Source organism: Xyrauchen texanus, chromosome 4 (assembly GCF_025860055.1).
Source record: "Xyrauchen texanus isolate HMW12.3.18 chromosome 4, RBS_HiC_50CHRs, whole genome shotgun sequence".
NCBI classification, from domain to species: domain Eukaryota; kingdom Metazoa; phylum Chordata; class Actinopteri; order Cypriniformes; family Catostomidae; genus Xyrauchen; species Xyrauchen texanus.
The window spans coordinates 18028318-18049911 of NC_068279.1; the positions used below are offsets into that span (position 1 = coordinate 18028318).

At 37.2% G+C, this 21594-nt stretch overlaps 1 protein-coding gene across 1 annotated transcript in view; it reads left to right on the plus strand.

The window, feature by feature from the left end:
* The window catches only part of LOC127635637 (netrin receptor UNC5D-like), a 246688-nt gene extending 228079 nt beyond the window's left edge, over positions 1–18609 (plus strand). The window contains exons 10-15 of the mRNA XM_052115805.1: positions 6026–6197; positions 9664–9891; positions 11138–11287; positions 14314–14478; positions 15206–15384; positions 16781–18609. Of these exons, the coding sequence (XP_051971765.1) occupies positions 6026–6197; positions 9664–9891; positions 11138–11287; positions 14314–14478; positions 15206–15384; positions 16781–16964 (1078 nt within the window). The 3' untranslated portion in view covers positions 16965–18609. The remainder of the gene's footprint in view (positions 1–6025; positions 6198–9663; positions 9892–11137; positions 11288–14313; positions 14479–15205; positions 15385–16780) is intronic.
* The last annotated feature ends 2985 nt before the right edge of the window (positions 18610–21594 follow it).

A 21594-nucleotide genomic window follows, 5' to 3' on the forward strand; every position in this document is an offset into this window, starting at 1 on the left:
TTTATAGCGCTATGAACTCTTAAATGTCAAGATATCATGGTAAGTTTGATTTTCCAATTCATGACCCCTTTAAATAAACAATCTAAAATATTCATATCCACAGCGTAAATCATTTCCACATATACAGTACAACCCTGTATTGCACCCAGTTCACATGAGCCTTTTAGGAGTCAAGGTAAGATGATCACTGTATTAGAAGAATGCTTGTGACATTATATGTTTGTTCTTTAAGGTGTCCAGGGAATTTCAAAGCCTATGGAGTTGCCTGTATTGTAGGAAAAAGTATCTTTTCTTGGAAAAAATTAATCTGGAATGCAAATATCAGAGTTTACTTTTCTGACAAGACTCTCTCTCCTTAAAGTGGGATCTGATTAGGATGCAAGAGATGGAGTCTCACCTTATATTGGAACGTGTAATGCCATAAAAGCTCCGACAAACAAGCAGGGTTGACATTGAGTTGTGGAAGTATTTTCATGTGAACAGCTGAAGTCTGATTATGTCACCATACTCTAAGGGCAAACGAAATCCACAATTTCCCTTTCCTACATCATGTTCTACATGTGCAGAGCTTTTTTATCTTGATTGTTGAGTGATCATTTTTACGTGTGTTGTTTCTACAAATGTATGTTATGGTCTATACCCCCACCCGACTCTTTCTTCTTTTCACTTTCTTGAGTGAATGTGAAGGTCTTAATTTTTGACACATTGTGCATTAGGTATTCTCAGCATGTAAAGGTAATGACCCTGTATACATCTTGAAGTATCTCCAGAGACAATATTACTTTTTCACTCTGCCAAACCTGAAGGAGATCCAACACAACTGGCTCAGTTGCCCAGACTGTATATGTCTTCATAACAACATAAAAAGTTGAAGTAAATATTTACACCAAATGAGTACAAAATGAGGATGGCATTGCTTACCCATGCTTTGACAGAACACTGGTTAAGGCTAAAGCATTGACTTAGAAGTGCAATCAGTACTTTTTTCCTTATTAAAAATGTTTTACCCATAAATTAATGAATAGCACTTTTGACATATTGTACACATTTTATGAATGCTGTAGTCATAACAGTGGCCTAGAAAATGTTGGTTTATTCTACATAGAGCAGTTTACATCCATCTTGGGGGCTGCCATGTTAAGATCACATGGCCAACCATGTCTTTTTATTTGGCCAGGTTACTGCTACTACTACTACTACTACTACTGCTACTACTGGAGTGGTAGTGGGCTAAAGCACTGAACTGGTAAGCTGATGGTTGTTGGTTCGATCCCCACAGCCACCATCATTGTGTCTTTGAGCAAGGCTCCAGGTTGCTCTTGCTCGGGGGTGATTGTAATAAGGGCACTGTAAGTCGCTTTGGATAAAATCATCTGACAAATGCATAAATGTAAATGTACTACTAATAATGCTTACTTTATAGGCAGAAGATTTAACAAAGGAAATGTAAAAACCATTAAAGTAAATTTAAACAAAACAAGCAAACCAAACATTATAAAACAAAAACACACAATATACATACTAAAGGCTTGGAGTCTGACCGGTGGTCAGAAAGGCCTATGTTGATATTCCATTATATTATCATGAAAACATTATATATTGTAATAAAACGCTATTGGTAAGAATAAAACATTGCAAGACTTGTTTTCCATCCATAAAAATGCTGAGATCCCCTTTAATCCTGTGTTAGTGACCCCCCTCCCCACCCCTGACAAAAAGTAAGTGGTCTCGTCCTTGTTGGTAAGTGGTCAGATGTGATGCTTCAAGGATTTTTTTTTCTCCAGAACTCATAACGATGTATTTATTTATTTTTTCTGAGAGGTGCAGTTAAACATTACAGACACAATGAATAACCTGTTTTGTTTGTCACTGATATGCAAGAGAAAGAAAAACAGCAAAATAATTCCACCGTCTTATAGACCTTATTCACGCTAGTGCCATCTTTGATTTTTGATAGATTGACAACAAGTCTGTGAGGGATAGAATTAGTCTATTCAATGGACTGTACTGCAGTTTAAAGTGTTTTTGGATCATTATACAGACAAAACATTGATAAAATATCTGTCCAAGTACATTCAGTATACAAAGAACGTCTCGGTTACTGACGTAACCTCCATTCCCTGATGGAGGGAATGAGACGTTGTGTCGATGAGTCCCATATGTATATGGGAATATAAATATATATATAAATGAAGTTATTCACTCAGTGAGCTCTTTTTTAGCTGCTGAAGTGCCCAGGGGTGCGAGGGGGAGGACCGCTGAAAGCGCCGTAAAACCAACAGCTTGTAGAGATGAATGAAACAGCAGAGGAATTCAGCTCTGTGACTGCTCTCTCGGCTCCGAAGAAGATATCTGATGTGTATTTGCAGCATCACTCCTTTTATACCCGTATGTCCGGGGGAGTGGCATGCAAATTCCACACGCCAATTCTCATTGGCCTTTTCTCAAAGTCAGAGATGTCCGGGCTCCGCAGGAGCGACCCCTAGTGTCAACTCATCGACACAACGTCGAGTGAGTGACAGACGGGGAACTCCAAACAACATGAGTTGTGGAAAATCTGATTTGATCTAGGAGCTTTATTAAGCTTAATACCATTCATGCCATTGAAGAGATGGTAAGCCTATCCCTCACAGCCTCATTGTCATTCCCATTAAAAATTAAAGATGGCACTAGGCTGAATAAGGTCTACAAAAATAAATTTGAATAAAAATATTGCAACATTATGTTTTTTTATAATTATGTGTTTTATAAATAAATTATAAATATTATAGTTAGTTAAATAATATTATTTATTTAAATTAATGAGTTAATTTTGGGCCCTGTGTAAATGTCAGCTAGCAAGACTTGCTAAAACTACCTGAGAGTAGTAATGCCTTAAGATAGAATGAACAAGCTGGTACTCAAACGTCTTATGGTGACTTTGCTAACATAAAAACTTGTATAATTTATTTTATTAGTTGGCATTATTGTTTTTCTCCCACTAATTTATTGCTTGATTGAAATTATACAGTATGTTTAAAAATAAAAAGTTATGAAAAATAATATAGCACTGTTAAATATAAATCTAAATAAATTATTTATATTTGTATTACCTCACCAGAAACTCAAATTGTATAGGGGGCCCTAAAATAGTTCTGTGCCTGGTGCTCAACATTTGGGGCTGTATTCCCTTGACTAAAGGCACAAAATAACAACAGAGTCTGATGCAACAACACAAATCAGTGTGAGTGATCTACCAATCCAAACAGAATGAGTACGAGTGTAAAAATAAAATGTCCAAACAAGCAGTTCCAGCTGGAGCTAACAAACAAACTTAGACGACCCACAGCTCCAACGCCACACAGCTAGGACATGCGGCAGGACCACAAGCGCTTAACACAAATATGTGTCAGCCACACTGGAACAGTTTCTCCACCCAAGACACAGCTGCACGGTAGCAAACTTTCACTAGGAGAGAGTTCAAAGCAGCCAGCTGTGCACCAGCATGAACCACCAGCAATGCATTAAAAAATAGTTGTGATGAAATCCAAATTTTGTATTGATATGTGTAGTATGAGAAGCAAACCAAAAAGGACAAAACAAACATTCAACAGCTCTTGTGTGAAAAAGCAGCAGTTAACAAACTTCATACATCCATTCCAATGCTCTAGGTATCAGGATAACGTTTTAGACCATGGGCCCTATAGACGGGCCCTTTAGACAGACGATGATGGCATATTTCTGCATTATATAGAAGCTTGAATCTAGCAAATGTTTATATAAAAAAAATTTAAATCAAGTATTTAGTGCAACATTATTTTATGTGCATTCATAAATGAAGTAGCATTAAACCTTCTCTTAAGCTGATGTACCAATCAGTTTGCCAAACTAATGTTAAAAGTCACAGTCAGAGGCCCAAATGAAAGATTGAATACAAAATGGAAACATTAATCTATGTATTGCCTCCGATAGTGTTCCTGATACATGATACAGCACTCTGCTACCCTGAATAAATGCATCTCAATATAGACTTAGGAACCGGCATGATAAGACCCTTCATGATGATGATGATGAGGAGGAGGACATGAAGAGTAATACAAAAAAATAACAAGACACTCAATGCACTAGAGCAGAGACTCAGTCGCAAAGTATTGTTGTGCCTTGTGCAGCACAGGTAATCTGCCTTTAGCCTTGATTCATGCAGGACTCGTTTGAACATTTTAATTCAAAATGTTGCAACAAAACCCAAGTAAATGTTTAAACGTTTCTGTGAAGTGAATGCCAAAGAGGTATGTTAATGAAACATAGCCTTCTACTTTCAGGCATTTTTATGATATTGCAATGCAGAGTTTTATCTTTTTTTTTTTTATCTTTTTTTAAACAGCCAAGGTGTTATTTGAATTACATAAAGGCAATACACCTATACATTTAGTAACTTATGTATTTATTTGCTGTTTAAATACACATTGGAACCGAGAAGTCAGTTGAAGGACTTCAGACTGTTTTCTTCTCAAGGATACATGTGACAAATATATATAGAGAGAGGGGGCATGTGCCACAAGTTTTAATTTTAATTTAGTTTGAAATGTAATGGTAACATCTTGAATCATGGCATTTGAAACATTCCTCAGATATTGTCCTTTATACAGGCTCTTTGTGTTAAACTTGAATGAGGAATGAATCACACTGGAGTTATCTGACGTGCCTGAATAGTAATTAGATGTAAATAGAAGAAAACTTTTGAGAGAGAGAGAGAGAGAGAGAGAGAGAGAGAGAGGCTGATTGGCTGTATAGAGGTTTAGTCCTAATTCAATATTCAACACAGCTGTGTGTTGTGAAACAATGGTGGCATTATGTAAACAAACTGGCATTTAAAGTTTTAAAGTCCAGAAAATGAATGAATATTTGGTAGTTTTGATCAGGACTGATGTTGGTTAAGTCAGTGAAAGTGGAAAATAATATTAATATATAATATTTTATGGCTGTTTTTTGATGTGGAAATGTTTGCCCTCTAAGTTCCTGAGTTTGTGTTTGTGTCTTTTTAAATCTGACACTGCACAAAAAATAATAATGCATCAAAATCAATCTTGTTGCAAATCATTGACATATCACAGACTGTGATAATCCAAAAGAAATAAAAAATCCCCTTAGCATTTAGTATATGGAAAATAATTCATTTTTTGTGGGGGGGGGGGGTTCATACTAAACAACAGTGGCATTATATAAACAAACTGGCATTTAACGGGTTAAAATCCTGAAAAGGAATTAATATTTGGTAGTTTTGATCAGGACTGATGTTGGTTAAAAAAATTATCTAATTGAATGTGGAAAATAATGGTAATATATAAATTGTTATGACAGTTTTGAGACAGACATTTTTGTCCTCTAACGACCTCTGAGTAACATTTTTTTTTTATTGACGCACAAGGGATAAAGCAAGTTATGTTGTTCTGGTGCACTGGAATTTCAAGGTTTGTCATAAACATTTCCTTACAAAGTAGTTAGATAGTGATATAGAAAGAACAAAATGTGATGATATATTTTAACTTGATGGATTGGCAGCATTTGTTATCACAAACCAAAAGGCTTCCCTACTACCTTTCTTTTTTGTCTTCTTTTTTCCTTTAAATTTGCATGAAAGGCCAAAGCCTTTGTCTACTCTTTCTCATTAATGGGTTTAATGTTATGGTTTACCACCACAAGGAATAGTTGGAAGGTAACGAGAATGCCAGATCATAACCAGTGACTGATGAATATGCAGGAGCTGGTAAACGACTCCAGTGCCCTCCGAGAATCAATAGCTTTCCACTAAATCAAGGTTCTCAGAGTCATGATTTTAATGATTCTGTAGACTACAGACATGATGGTTTTCACCATAATTTAGGATAACAAGGTCCGTGGGCACAAATTTGATTGTCTTTTGTTTTCTGGTCTCATCTCTTTGTTTATTTTGTTGATGAGAAAGAGAGCTATAGAAAGTTGGATGGTCTAGGTTCTCTTGAAAATATCTCTGATATATTGATGTTTACCATGTTTTGTCTACTAGAGCTCAATCAGAGGAAAGGTGTGAGATCCTATTAGGGCCGGAGATCACATATGGCCCTCCAGGGCTGAACCTGTCCTATCCAGTTGCCATGACGATAGCTCATTGTGCTGAGGTCAGTGCTGAAAACTGGAACATTAAACTCAAGAGACAAACCAAGGACGACAAGTGGGAGGTAGGAACAAAGACATGACATCTGTTTTTTTCTCACTGAATACCTTTAAAATTCCTATCAGTGAGAATCATATATATATATATATATATATATATATATATATATATATATATATATATATATGTCAGATTTAAACCTGTTCAATGTCTATTATGAGTATTGGGCCAACATACAATGCAAAAGTGACTTTAGCCAATACAGCATGTTTACAAAAATGATTCACCAATTAATGTGGATTTCGCAGGTGACGTTTTACAATTTAAAGCTAATGTGTGCATATTTTTTAACGTTTATATACTTTCTCTATCCAAAGTTACTATCCAGAGCAGTGACATGCACACAATAGCAGGGTCAGGGGCAGAAGGATTTTTTTTTAATGAGTAGTAATTATAAATACTTAACTAATTTCGTTGTTTGATTGAGTTTGTGGCAGGACAATCTGTTTGTTAAACCTATGGCAGACGGAGGGTGTATTCATGAATCTTTTTGGAATCAATGTTAAGTTTTGCAATTCCGCTTGGTGGCGCTAATGTTGCAAAAAATTTAGATTTTAGAACTTTAGTTTTAAGAAAATTGTATTGCTTTATAGATTAAATATGGAGTATCACTGTGCGTGATGTGTTGCCCTTTTAATATATAATTGATATTATTGCCAGATAATATTGTTGCCAGTTGTGTAATTGTTATATTATCACCAAAACCCAGCTTGGAAAGCTTTACCAAACAATTATATCTCTATAAAATATCTCTGTGTACTTGTATTTCTGTTAACCTGGTAAAAAGCCATCAACCAATTATGAAAGGCTCTGTCGACATTAATGTGCATTCAATCCTTGTTCCTTAACTGCTTGTGGCAGCCTCTGGGACTGTGCGAGTTTGAAAATGTGTCGATGAGGTGAATGTGTCCTCTTGTATGTGGCAAGAAGACATCCAGGGACAGCAGCTCCTCAGAGGAGGCTACGGTAGTGAAGTGCTCAAGGAAAAAACAATTACAGTCTGTAATAGCCAGGATGACACACAGTTCATAGCAGTCAAGCAGCAGTAACATCGGAGCGAGGTGCCCCATCAGACCTAGGAAATATCGATCTAGTTGTACAGAGAAGGACCTGAAATGGTAGTTGACACAAGGCAATCAGGACTGGAGTCATGGACGGGATCAGCCTCTTCACCCCGCCACAATCACTCACATCTCGTCCAATGCAATTTCACTGTGATTTCAGTCCCTGTAAACTAGAGCTGTCATTATGATTTGAAAGCAGATGCATTAATAAATGTTATATAAGCTGTTAATCCATTTAAAGCGACACCTTTTCCTTCCAAGTTTGTTTGTTTATTGTAAGCAATTGCACACCTCTGTGAAGTTAGCACCACATATAATTAAATAATCACTAAAACTATTTCATTCGTTTGTGCTGATTTGTGCCGCAAAAATGAAAGTTTGTGTGGTTTGGTGTTTGAGATATTAAACATTCTTTTTGGGGCTGTGTGACGTCACTCTCCACCCCATATCGCTCAAATCAATCCAAACTGGTGCTGGTTGTTTGTGCTCGGTTTGTGCCATTAACATGAATATTATTCGGGACTGTGACTTCACTTTCCACCCCCTGATAAAAGTTTTTTTTTTTTTTAAGGACAGTGATGTCACTCTCAACCCCATGTTGTCCGAATCGCTCTAAACCGGTGTCATTCGTTTGTGCTCAATTTGTACCGGTTTGTGTCATTAAAATGAACAGTGTATCTGTTTCCCTTCTTTAGAAATAACAGATTTAATTTGGGGCAGTGACGTCACTCTCCACCTCACGTCATCCGAATCACTCCAAACCGGTGACATCCGTTTTTGTTCGATTTGTGCTTTTGAAAGAAACAATCTAGCTAATTCCCTTAAATAGAAATAACAAAAGTATCTCCCAGATCTGTGATGTCAGTCGTGCATTTACCTCATCTCATCCAATGCACTCATTTTCTGACTCGTTCATTTGTGCACGCTCGGTGCAGGTTTCCAATTTTTGCAGAACAAATAAGCACAAACACAGCACAAATTAATGGAATAGTTTTGGTGATTATTATATTAATTATATGGGATGCCAACTTCACGGAGGTCAATTGCACTATTATAGAGGATTTGATAATGTGCTTCCTTTTGTGCCTGCCCACCTTAGCGAGTCATTATTTTAATGAATTTGAAATTCTTCCAATGCCTGGTACTTATTCTTGAGATTGCTACCACAAGCATTTAAATAATCACATTTGCTGTCAGAGTTTCTACCATCTACTAACTGTTTTATTTCAACTAATGACAGCTCCAGTGTTAGTGATAGCTAAAGTAATTACATAAAAACTGCCGGATAAATCACTGACCTGTCATAGAAAGACTACAGTAGTCAAAATGTGTGAGTTCTTCGCTATTCTATCTCTTCTATGTGTGCCAGTTCTTCTTTTATCAGTTTACAAAGGCTGCATCCTCCAAGGTGGACATTCTGTTTGATATTTACATTGCTTTGAAGAGCTGCAGTCACATAAAGAAATGGTCATCTGTCAGGGAAAAGAGTCTTTGCTTGACTTGATGCTAGCCAAATCTTGTCAAAGCACAGAAGAAGTGACCTTGCTGATTGTTATTTGCGAGGGATTCTATGTCAGTGTGGCGTCGTGAGTTTAGGTCCTTTTCTCACTGGCTAACCTCAGGCACTTTCACATGCAAAGGTAGAAAAAATCTGCTGCGGCAGCTAATCTATAGTTAAGTCTGTATTAAGATGGTTTATTTGAAGGGTATGGACCAATGGGGAAACCTTGTAGACTTTAAAGTTACATTTATAGATGTTTTTCAGAGGCACATATCTGAGAAAGATGAAGTATAGATAGGAATATCACTTCACTTCAGAGCCAGATCCAGGGGGTGCTGGGTTGGACTTGGATTTTTGTTAAGTGAAACGTTTCTACCTGCGCTAGGATCAGCCAGTCGTCTACATAATTCAGAATGCATATATATATAATATTTTCTAAACAGAAGAGAAAAGAGAACAACGTTCACTGCACACTGCCTAACTGATTCTAACTCCTAACAGAGGAAAGAAAGTTTTGACAGGGTTTGTGAAACACACAGAAACAGAATCGCTCTGAAAAGAGAGTTTCTGACGACACCTGGTGACGTATCCATTTATAGCCTGGCCGCAGGTGCATCTAATGATTACATCAGCCGAGGCTATAAATTCCGGTCAATGTTCATTGACGTGTTACACACACTATTTCAGCTCGGTTCACAGCTAGAGTTGTTCCCCGTAGCGCTTAGCAGCGCAGCATCGTAGTGAAGCTTTTTGTAAAGGGAACTTCAGTTCTTTGGATCTGTAATGGTTTTGCATATGTAATGGTAACGATTGCCTGAAATGGCAACATTCATGCTTTAAAGTCATACTTTTTCAAATGGTGTTACCATTAGTTTAAAGTTTTTTCCATTTACTTGGATTAACAGGAAGTGATGTCAGTAGATGATGAGTCAACCTCCTGCTATTGCCTGATGGACTCACATTACTGTCACTTGTTGCTGGGTCAGCCAGGCTGCTATGCTCTGGTGGGTGAACCCATCACTGATGCAGCCATAAAAAGACTAAGGATTGCAGTTTTTGGCAGCATGGAGGCCTCCTCCATGAACTACAACCTGCGGGTGCACTGTGTAGATGACACACCACATGCCTTTCAGGTGAGAGCTGGACCGTGAAGTCAAATATTTAAAACCTAAAAGAACATATTTTATTAATAACATCTCTATAAGAATGGGAAGCCATCAAAACAAGTAGTTAGGGCAAACCACATTTACATTTATATTTATTAATTTAGCAGACACTTCCATTCAAAGGGACTTATAAATAAGGAATGAAACAACATAAGTGATTCATTCTAGGGAGACAGTAACATGATAAGTGGCACAATGTAAAATACAAAAAGGATGATATTAAGTGTCTTTAATGGTGGTTCAAGTACTTACAAATTTTTCTTGTGATTGGGAGGAACTGTTCAGGTGAATGTGGAAGATCATCTCACCATCAAGGAACAGTGAATGTGAAAGTTCTGGGAAGTGATATTTTGCCTCATTGTGCTGGTACTATGAGGTGTCACTCACAGAAGTCAGGAGGAAATGTAGAGTAGGTAGGAGGCTGCAAATCCAATGGCTGTTCTCTGAACGAGCATCAGTGCTTTGAAACTGCAAAACAAAGACAACAACTCGAGTGAGGCATTGTAATAGACTTAATTGTGTTATTAGAATGCCTGCTGTGGTCAAAGTTATTTTAAAACACACACACACACAAACACATGCATCTACACACACGCACACACACACACAGAGGATGCAAAAGTCAAAGTCGATCACTATTATCTAGCATGAGTGCTCAGAATGTGCTCAGCACACATAAACAGTACACTCATCTAAGCAACACAATGAAACACAAAGCAATTTTGACATATTAGCACTGCCATGCTTGAAATCAAAGAGGCCAGTAATCAATTTTAATTCATTTTTATTTTCAAAACTTTACTTTCAGAACTTTGTTCGAAACCGTGTTTGAAAACTATTTTTCTACGTGCTTATGAGCTGTAGATTCCTCTAAACACAAAACTTTTTAACTTAAAATATTTTGTTGAACAGAATTTTAAGCACAATGACTATTTGACTTTGACTTGGAATCAATATTTCAACCTATTCCCATTTAATTAAATAGTATAAATTTCATTCCTAGACATAGGTTGTTTGGTCTTCTGAACTAAACTTAACAGTACCTAAACTATGTAGCAACATTGCAGGTTATGGCTCTCAGTCATAGTGTTCATATACTTGTCCTATCTGTCCAGATTTTCTTTCTGTCCCTCTTCCCCCTCTTTTGCACTTCCTTTACAATATTTTTCACTATGTTCTCACTACCTCATCCTGTAATTTCATATTTTCAAAGGGAGTGGTCACTGCTGAAACCAGAAAAGGAGGTCAACTTCTAGAGGAGCCCAAGACTCTGTTCTTTAAAGGGAACTGCCTCAGTCTGCAGGTGTCCATCCAGGACATCCCTCAACTTTTGTGGAACATCAAACCCTTCACCACCTGTCAGGTACATATTTACAATAATACTCACAGTGATCTACAGTAAGCAGCTGCTTAAACAACTCCACTGTTGATGTCCTGTGTGAAGCTAACAATAACTACCATCACCAAAGTGTATATTTTGCATTAGGTGTTTATTTTTATTCTCTGTGTGCTCTCTTTTTATGTCTGAAAGCTTTGTACTACATCAGCACATATAACTTGTACTATTATCATATATAGCATATTGTATGTTGTAACATTCTTAATTTTTGTGTAATCTTGTCTAGTTGGTTAGAGTTTTGGGAGAGTCGGCACTGTGTCACAGTAGTTAGTGTATAATTCTATTTACATAGTCAGTGTAAGTCGAAGTACACTCACCTAAAGGATTATTAGGAACACCTGTTCAATTTCTCATTAATGCAATTATCTAATCAACCAATCACATGGCAGTTGCTTCAATGCATTTAGGGGTGTGGTCCTGGTCAAGACAATCTCCTGAACTCCAAACTGAATGTCAGAATGGGAAAGAAAGGTGATTTAAGCAATTTCGAGCGTGGCATGGTTGTTGGTGCCAGACGGGCCGGTCTGAGTATTTCACAATCTGCTCAGTTTCTGGGATTTTCATGCACAATCATTTCTAGTGTTTACAAAAAATGGTGTAAAAAGGGAAAAACATCCAGTATGCGGCAGTCCTGTGGGCGAAAATGCCTTGTTGATGCTAGAGGTCAGAGGAGAATGGGCCGACTGATTCAAGCTGATAGAAGAGCAACTTTGCCTGAAATAACCACTCGTTACAACCGAGGTATGCAGCAAAGCATTTGTGAAGCCACAACACGCACAACCTTGAGGCGGATGGGCTACAGCAGCAGAAGACCCCACCGGGTACCACTCATCTCCACTACAAATAGGAAAAAGAGGCTACAATTTGCAAGAGCTCACCAAAATTGGACAGTTGAAGACTGGAAAAATGTTGCCTGGTCTGATGAGTCTCGATTTCTGTTGAGACATTCAGATGGTAGAGTCAGAATTTGGTGTAAACAGAATGAGAACATGGATCCATCATGCCTTGTTACCACTGTGCAGGCTGGTGGTGGTGGTGTAATGGTGTGGGGGATGTTTTCTTGGCACACTTTAGGCCCCTTAGTGCCAATTGGGCATCGTTTAAATGCCACGGCCTACCTGAGCATTGTTTCTGACCATGTCCATCCCTTTATGGCCCCATGTACCCATCCTCTGATGGCTACTTCCAGCAGGATAATGCACCATGTCACAAAGCTCGAATCATTTCAAATTGGTTTCTTGAACATGACAATGAGTTCACTGTACTAAAATGGCCCCCACAGTCACCAGATCTCAACCCAATAGAGCATCTTTGGGATGTGGTGGAACGGGAGCTTCGTGCCCTGGATGTGCATCCCACAAATCTCCATCAACTGCAAGATGCTATCCTATCAATATGGGCCAACATTTCTAAAGAATGCTTTCAGCACCTTGTTGAATCAATGCCACGTAGAATTAAGGCAGTTCTGAAGGCGAAAGGGGGTCAAACACAGTATTAGTATGGTGTTCCTAATAATCCTTTAGGTGAGTGTATATGTGTAAGTTTGAATCTGGCATGCATCATGTCTTGGGGTCTCCTTCACTAATATGCCATCCCATATGTGTATGACTTTCTTCTGCAGAACAAAAAAAGAACAGAAGAAAAGAAGAATGCTCTTTAGGTCCATACAAAGCAAGTGAATGGTAACCAAAACTTTGAAGTTTCAAAAAACTCATGAAGGCAACATTAAAGTTATCCATACGACTCCAGTTTACATCTTGCCATTGCAGTCTGTAGACACGATAATGATTTCAAGCTTGATTACACTTTCAAGTGTTTGACACATGCACACACTGCTAGATGGCGCTAGGAAGTGAAATTGAGCTTGAAAACATTATCGTCAAGGAGACTGCTGATGTCAAGATTTATAGTGAAAAGGGAGTTATATTTTGTTTTTTTCTCATCCAAACCCTATGAGATTGCTTTAGAACACATGGATTTAAACACTAGAGATGTATGGGTTACTTTTATACTGCATTTATGTGCTTTTTGGAACTTCAAAGTTTTGGTCACCATTCACTTGCATTGTATGGACCTACAGAGCTGAAGTAGTCTTCTAAAAATATGTATTTGTGTTCTGCAGAAGAGAGAAAGTCATATACATCTGAGATGGCATGAGGGTGAGTAACTGAGAAACTGAGAATTTTCATTTCCTTTAAGAATGTTTCATCCATACAGACTCAGATCCTGTTCCCCTCTCTTTCCCTACATTTTCGTGTCTACTGACCTATAATAATGAAGAATTCCCACAAATAAAATAAAAAAGGTCTTGGGTGCATCTGTGAACCTCTTACAGCAAGCATTGAATAACAGCTTTGGCTTTTACTTTTACAGCACAACAGATTTCAGCACTGAAGATCAGTACTGTCCTACCTAACATAACCTACTGACCCATAACATAGATGTTGATAGAAGCCAGTATTTTGTTCTGGGTTCAGGGAATTTGCTTCATTATTCTCTGCTGCCTACTCGGGGGAGAAATTAATCCTGGCATTAATGCATCTGCCATCCCATCAAGCTATTTCCTCTGTTCAGGATCTCTAGTTCTATATCAGGATCTCTATCACTGTTGACATAAAGTATCTCACAGGTCACTTCAATATGCAAGGCTAAAGAAACAGTGCATGAAAGGTCAAGGACACTCCCTGCAGATGTGTTGCTTCACGAAAATTAATTATACATCAAAGGCAATAGCTTTCCGTTTCCGCTGCCCTGCTCCCAGATAGTGTGTTATACATACCCCAGCAGTGACCCCCATCAGCAGAATTAACAGGGATTAAAGTATGTGTCTTTTGCAGCACCGATGATCTCAAAGATGGGTCTCTTAACACAGATGCTTTCACGTTCTTCATGGCTCAGGCACTTTCCCCTGACTCAGCTTTCTGATCTCTCTCTCTCTCTCTCTCTCTCTCTCTCCGTTCTTTTTGTCCTCACCCTTCTCTCTGCTGCAGGAATTCTCCTTCACCCAAGTGTGGTATAGTAACCAGCAGCCTGTGCACTGTGCATTCTCACTACAGAGACATAGAGCCGCAACCTCCCAGCTCTCTTGCAAGATCAGTGTGCGGCAGGTCAAAGGTCACGAGCAGATCCTGCAGGTCTACACCTCAGTGGCAGAGGTCAGACTCACCCGGCTGTCATTGGGTTAAATAACATCTCTCTGTCCTACTTGGGGACAGTGAACTGAAAATAAAATTTGACTTAGAGAGTTATACTTAGTTGTACTGTCATTGGAGGTCCTTTACTACATAGAGAAAGTAACATTTAAAGGGACAGTTTACCTTGAAATAAAGATTCTGTCATCATTTACTCACCCTAATGTTGTTAAAAACCTTGATTTACCTTCCAAGAATGTTACCCTCAGTCACCATTCTCTTTCATTATATAGAATACGATGCAATGAAAGTGACTGGTGACTGAGGCTAACATACTTGGTAAAGTTTTTGTTCCACGAAAGAAAGTCATACAGGTTTTGGAACAACATGGAGTTGAGTAAATGAAGACAGTTCACCCAAAATTAAAAATGTAAGCAATATCACAAGATCAAGAATGTAGTTGTACTTAATATTACCATGATTGCAAATGTGACATTGCTTTTATTCCGCATTAAACAAGAAGTTAATACTGTGTAACTTACATTATACGCACAATATGGCCAGTTATTTTGTCTATTTTTGCTCTGCTAACGAAAATAGTTCAAAATCAAGCCAAACAAGATAAACGTTGCATGTCACTAAGAAATGCACAGCTGTCAGCTCGGCAACACTAATATCATTGGAATTTGACTGTGGTTTGCAGTGCATACAAAAACACACACCAGTTTTTTTTTTTTTTTTTTTCTTTTAGAGTGAAAAAGAGACAGTCCCATTTTTTATGCAGGCAGATTGCACGGTCACTTCAGAGACAGGGGCCAAAGCCTTCAAAATCCCCCTGTCTATTCGTCAGCGGATATGCACCACCTTCGATACTGCCAATGCCAAGGGCAAGGACTGGCAGCTCTTAGCTCAGAAACTCCACATTCAAAGGTGAGCGCCGGAGAGAGATGTGGCCAAAGCATCAGGACTGATTGAAACTCATTGTGGCAGTGCTGCTCACTTTGTTAGCAATGTCCTTGAATAATAATCTTATACTGTGCTCCACTTTGCTCAAATAATTTCATACTCCTTAAGCTTTTCAGTTTTATAGAATTCAGTTTTTGCAAAGATTAAAAGTTAAAGAACCACTAGAGATCTAAGGGATAAGAGACCCACCACAATGACCTTCCTTTCTTTTTATTTGTTATTTATCTGTTAATTCTGTTAGTTTATGATATTGTCTTGTGGATTTGTAGATGTTTAATTTACATGATCTAAGCTGATCCTAACTAAACTCTTATGTAAATACTAATTTACCTAAACCCCGTTTTAATCCTGAAGATTTTGTTTGTCAGTTGAGTCTAAACAAGTGGCTTGTAACAAGTCAATACATTCAAGTAACTCACAAATTGAACCATGCGTGAACTGACAGCAATCTTCTATGTTTTTATGTATAAACTGTACGTGTAATGTTGTTCATTCCTCCTAACACATTTATACTAGTCACAAACTATTGCATATAATGCATAATTTATGAGGTAGCAGTTATGATTTATATTAAAATGCACATTTTAGTTTTATAAGTGCATTTAGTTTTTCTTTTCAGATAGTTTGAAAAAGCAAATAGTGCTTTACCTTTTGTTGAACCTGTGTCACATGCCCATGTGAATTTGGGGTTGTAGCAACACTGCCATCTATTGGCACAGAATGACAGTTTTTAGGATTCACTCTAATATATTTTTACATGCCTGAAAATTTAAAACCATAAATTCAGTTATTAATTAAGCAACACACAATGTGAAAATGTTCATGCAATTGCCCATGTCATGTGCATGCATTTATTCAAGTTTCTTTTTTTTTTTTTTGTGAGTGGGTCTATTTGTATCTGAAACACATTTTGAAGCATCATAACCATCTTTGCTGCCCACATCATACTTATATCCACATATCCAAATCTGAGACTGAACAAAATATTTACCCTAATGTAATACCCTAATAAATTCATAATAATGTCTATAAATGACTTAATTCAATTAAGATTAGCAGCAACAATGTGGCAGTTAACCATTTCAGATTCCCACACTGGGTAGGCATATTAAAAAAAAATGAAACAACAGAGAGGCACATAATACATGCAACACTTAAAATTATACAAACAGAGTTACATAAACATTACTACATTTTTTATTTGTTTGACTTTCAAATTTTATTTAGTTTAGTCCAATAAGATGTACTTGCAAATAGTTTTATCTATGACTCTGGCAAGATTGAAGGTTGATATATAAGATGTATTTTTATCAATGAACATATTCTTCCTTTGTGAAACATCCATTTTCTTTCTGCACAGGAACCTGTCCTACTTCACAAATCAGCAAAGTCCCTCTGCTGTCATTCTCAGTCTCTGGGAGGCCAGGCATCAGGACAGTGGAGATCTTGACTCACTTGCAAGTGCTTTGGAGGAGATTGGAAAGATCCATTGTAAAAGTCTGCCTCAGAGTCCTGATGAGAAAGAGCCAGAATTTAGCTTTTGAGGGATGCCAAACTGGAGACTAAATTAACTTTCCTAGGTGCAATTTCCCCAGCATCTTCTAAATTCGAGTCCAAGAATACCCAGCAAAAGTATATCAATTCTGTGTGAAGACTTTGACTAGATGTGACCAATCAAACACTTTCATGTACATTTGCAACATTAGCAACAATTTGGTGCAGATTCAACAACTTCAAAACACTTTATCAAAATCTTGTGCCAAGCCTTCCCATCCTACATTAAATTCCGCCTTAGCCCTCCACAGGTGTTCATAATTTTAAGTTGTGGGATTTGATATGTGGCCATGCTTATGTTTTCTTAACATTTCCTGAGCCAGATTCACACTTTATCTTTGACTATTTTTTTGAGCAGTCTTGTGTTTCAGAGTTGAGCAGTATTTATATCCCGACTGCATGTTACTACTGACTTGTGCTTTGTTTGCAATATACAGTATGATGTTTAGAGAAGAGGGGCGAGGGGAATACACTCATGTAAACTGCATTTTTTTGGGTTTGCACAAATTGTGATTGTAAGCCACTGTGTTAATTTACTTACATTATAATTGCATTGTCCAATTCTGCCCAAGAGATAGATCAACGCCAGCGATTCTGCGGCACCCAGCTACGACGACCAGAGATTGCAGATGCACATGGCGTGCAGAAATTCAGCTAAAATAAACCCAAACCCTCAGTGGAGTAAAAATGTAACGTTAGAGGAAAAATTGCAACCTTCAAATCGTGCTTGTCACAGATTATGCAAACAAGTTTCATACTGGGTTCTGTATAGACAAAAGGCATAAAAATAATTTACAGCAGGCACCACACCATTTATTCCTTAGAAAATGTTAAAGTACAACTCCACCCCACTGACTCAAATGTATTATTATATTCCTCTGAACATTTTAAAGACTTATGAGTCATTCAGGGCAAAGAGCAGGTCAGTGTCTTGCCTTTAATAATGGGAGTCAGGCTTGAGACACATATTGATCACAAGAAGCATTTACTTAGCCAGTGCAGATGGCAGCACATCCCTTATGTTAATGCTTAAAGCTTTTCTTTTAAATGCAACTGAGGGAGACCTCTGTAGAATTAAGACTCTCTTATCTCCTCTGACCAAATTCCACCATTCAGTGTGAGACACAATGGGAACATGGGCCGGCTAGCAGGGCGACATATAATAAAGGTCTGATAAAGGGAAAAGAGCTTTGTGGAAACTGCTGTTAGAATGCAGTAAAAAAAATGATGTGCTTATTTTCCAAGTCATCTACTTCATTAACCTTCTCTCATGAAAGAGAAAAGGCCCCCAAGAAGCTCAACAGCTATCTTAGCCTTTAAAGTATCACTTACATTGGATATTCTTTTTGTGTTTTGCTTGAATTCTAGGATTCATGAAGTATTTTAGCAAGACTGATTTGCTGGTTTCTGGATTTAGATTCTGGCTGATACAACACCAATCCTCCACATCACTATATAATAGCCCAAAGAAATTTCTAAGTTAGTGTTATTCTTTCTCTCTGTAGTAATGAGACTCTATTGTTCCTTTTTAAAATATATTATTTTGCACATTTACTATTACCTCATTCAAATTTTATTTAAGGGATTCATATTTTCTTCTGTGGATCACAGAAGGAGATGTTTGGCAGAATGTTAGAGGCTGATAGCCTCAGTCACCATTCACTTTCATTGCTTCTGTTTTCCATGCAATGAAAGCGAATGGTGACTGAGGCTAACAGTCTGCCTAACATCTTCTTTTGTGTTCTACAGAAGAAGTAGATAATGTTATACAGGTTAAAAGGACAAGCTAGTGATTAAAATTTCAGGCATAATTTAAACTTGTGGGTAAACTAGTCATTTAAGGCATGTCATTGTGTCATCATGTTTACAAATCTGAAAGAAAATCACTTTTAAGGAAATCATTAAGCCTTTTTAATGTTCATATTGTCATAATGGCACATGAAGTTAAACTTCAAAAAGGACAAAATAATAATTATATAAATGTCAACAATGCCGATGCTCTCTATCAAGGGAAACGTCACATTTTCCCCCATTATTAATGAGCGCAAAAATGGTATTGGATAAATTAGTACATAGCTTGCAAATGGTAAAGTTAAAAATGTTTATCTGCCCCACGTTCATGTTATATTTAGTCCTTTGCTTCAAATTATAATTCTTGTGCCTTGTATAACTTCTGTAAATGGTGAATGTTGTACAGGTTAAGATGGGTCTACAGATCATACAAATGTACTGTAATACACTGATATGCAGCGGTCAAGAGCTTTTCTAGAGCTATATATACACTTGTTTGGTATCACCAGGCCAGCTTTGTGGTATACTGTATTTATGATTATGAACATTTTGGATGTTTTCTGTACAGTAGAGTTTGCTGATGTATATGCAGTCTTTTGGAAATAAATGTACAGCTGAAGAGAGCTGCAACTCTAGCAAAAGTGACCCATACTTTATTTCTATTCAATGTAATGTTGACAATTAAAAAAATATTCTGGGATAATAACAGGTTTAAGCTCAAGCGGCAGCATTTTGTGGCATATTGTTGATTAAAAACAAATGCATGTCCTCCTTTTCTTAATTTTTTTAAAATAAAACTTACAATCGTATAGCCACAAAACAAACAATATGCCTGTTAACATGATTTTAGTCTAATAAAATCACTTAAGGGCATTTTATATCCAGTTGTACTACTTGGTTGCTGTGACATCATTACACCATAAACCCTAAAGCAACGATTTAACAACTTTACAGCTCAAATAATACACACGTTTTGACAGAAAAATGTATGTAAATGCTTTTATAAAATGATAACCCTTACATTTTCTAGCTTTAAACCCTTCAACAATTGGCCACATACACTTCCATTTGTTAAAGCCTCACTGTATAACCTCAATTCTTGCTTTTTTCCGATTGATCTTAAATTAAACCCAGAATATTCCTTTAAAGGAAGGTTTAAATGCAGAAATGTGAAGCTTTTCATTTTATAAAAACACTTTCTCTTCATCTGTTAAAACTCATGCATTATTTGCTCTAAATTTGTTTAAATTGTAATTTTTACAGTAGTTTTAGGGTTCATTGACATTACATCGTCATGGCAATAAAGTTGTATAATTGCCTAAAACTTTACACAGAAAAGGTTAGCGAGCGATTTTATCAAACTAAAATCATGTTAACAAGCATATTATTTACATCTTGTGGCTATAATTAACGTTTTATCAGTTTTAACGGATTGGCCTATTCACTTCCATTGCAAGTCCTTTTCTGTAGCCCTAGTCATAATGTCATAAATGCTGTCAACTGCTGTCAAGCTTTACTTTTTTCTAGTTCTGTGCCTCACAGAAATGGCACAGATGTCTGCAATCTTTTCACGTTGTACCAGGAGAGAGCACCATCTGTTGTTTTTCAGCAAACCTTGGTCCTCATGGTCTCAGTGTCATTTATTGATATTTGAGAGGCTAAACATTGTTATAATATTTTTTATATATCTTTCTATGATGACATCATTCTATTTCATCTTATCTCTTTTCTTTTCCTTCTTCTTCTCCTTTTTTAACATATCTAGGCAGTTCTTCATAATTAGACCAGCATCCTAATGTAGCCCTGTTGACAATGTGATAAACACACAGACACACTTACACTGGCGGCCAAACGTTTGGATTAATGTACATATTTTGATGTTTCGCAAGGAAATTGGTACTTTAATTCACCAAAGTGGCATTCAACTGATCTCAAAGTATAGTCAGGACATTGCTGATGTAAAAACAGCACTATCACTAGTTGAAAAAAGTCATTGTTTATCAAATCTAGAGAGGCCCCATTTCCAGCAGCATCACTCTAACAACTTATCCTTGAGTAATCATGCTAAATTGCTAATTTGTAACTAGAAACTCACTTGCCATTATATCAATCACAGTTGAAAGCTATTTGGTTTGATAAATGAAGCTTAACATTGTCTTTGTTTTTGAGTTACCACAGTTTGCAATAGACTGGCATGTCTTAAGGTCAAGATTAGATCAAAAATGGCAAAAAGAAACAGCTTTCTCTAGAAACTCGTCAGTCAATCATTGTTTTGAGGAATGAAGGCTATACAATGCTTGAAATTTACAAAACCTGAAGATTTCATGCAAAGGTGTACACTACAGTCTTCAAAGACAAAGGACAACTGGCTCTATCAACAACAGAAAGAGATGTGGAAGGCCAGATGTACAACTAAACAAGAGGATAAGTACATCAGAGTCTCTAGTTTAAGAAATAGACACCTCACATGTCCTCTGCTGACAGCTTCATTGAATTCTACCCGCTCAACACATGTTTGATGTACATCAGTAAAGAGAAGACTCAGGGGTGCAGGCCTTATGGGAAGAAGTGCAAAGAAAAAAACACTTTTGCAACAGAAAAACAAAAAGAAAAGTGCCCGACAAGACAGCCACATCTTTGGCAAGTCCTACAGGAAGCGTGGGGTGAAATGTCACCTAAGTATCTGGACAATCTGCTGTTAAGAATATGATGCTCAAGTTTACTAGTTTAGTATGAAGAGACAGATAGAGCAATACAAGTGTGTCAGAAAGATTTCAGTATGCAACCTAAATATTGTAAAGCAGTTTAGTTCAGTTAAAAGATTAAAAC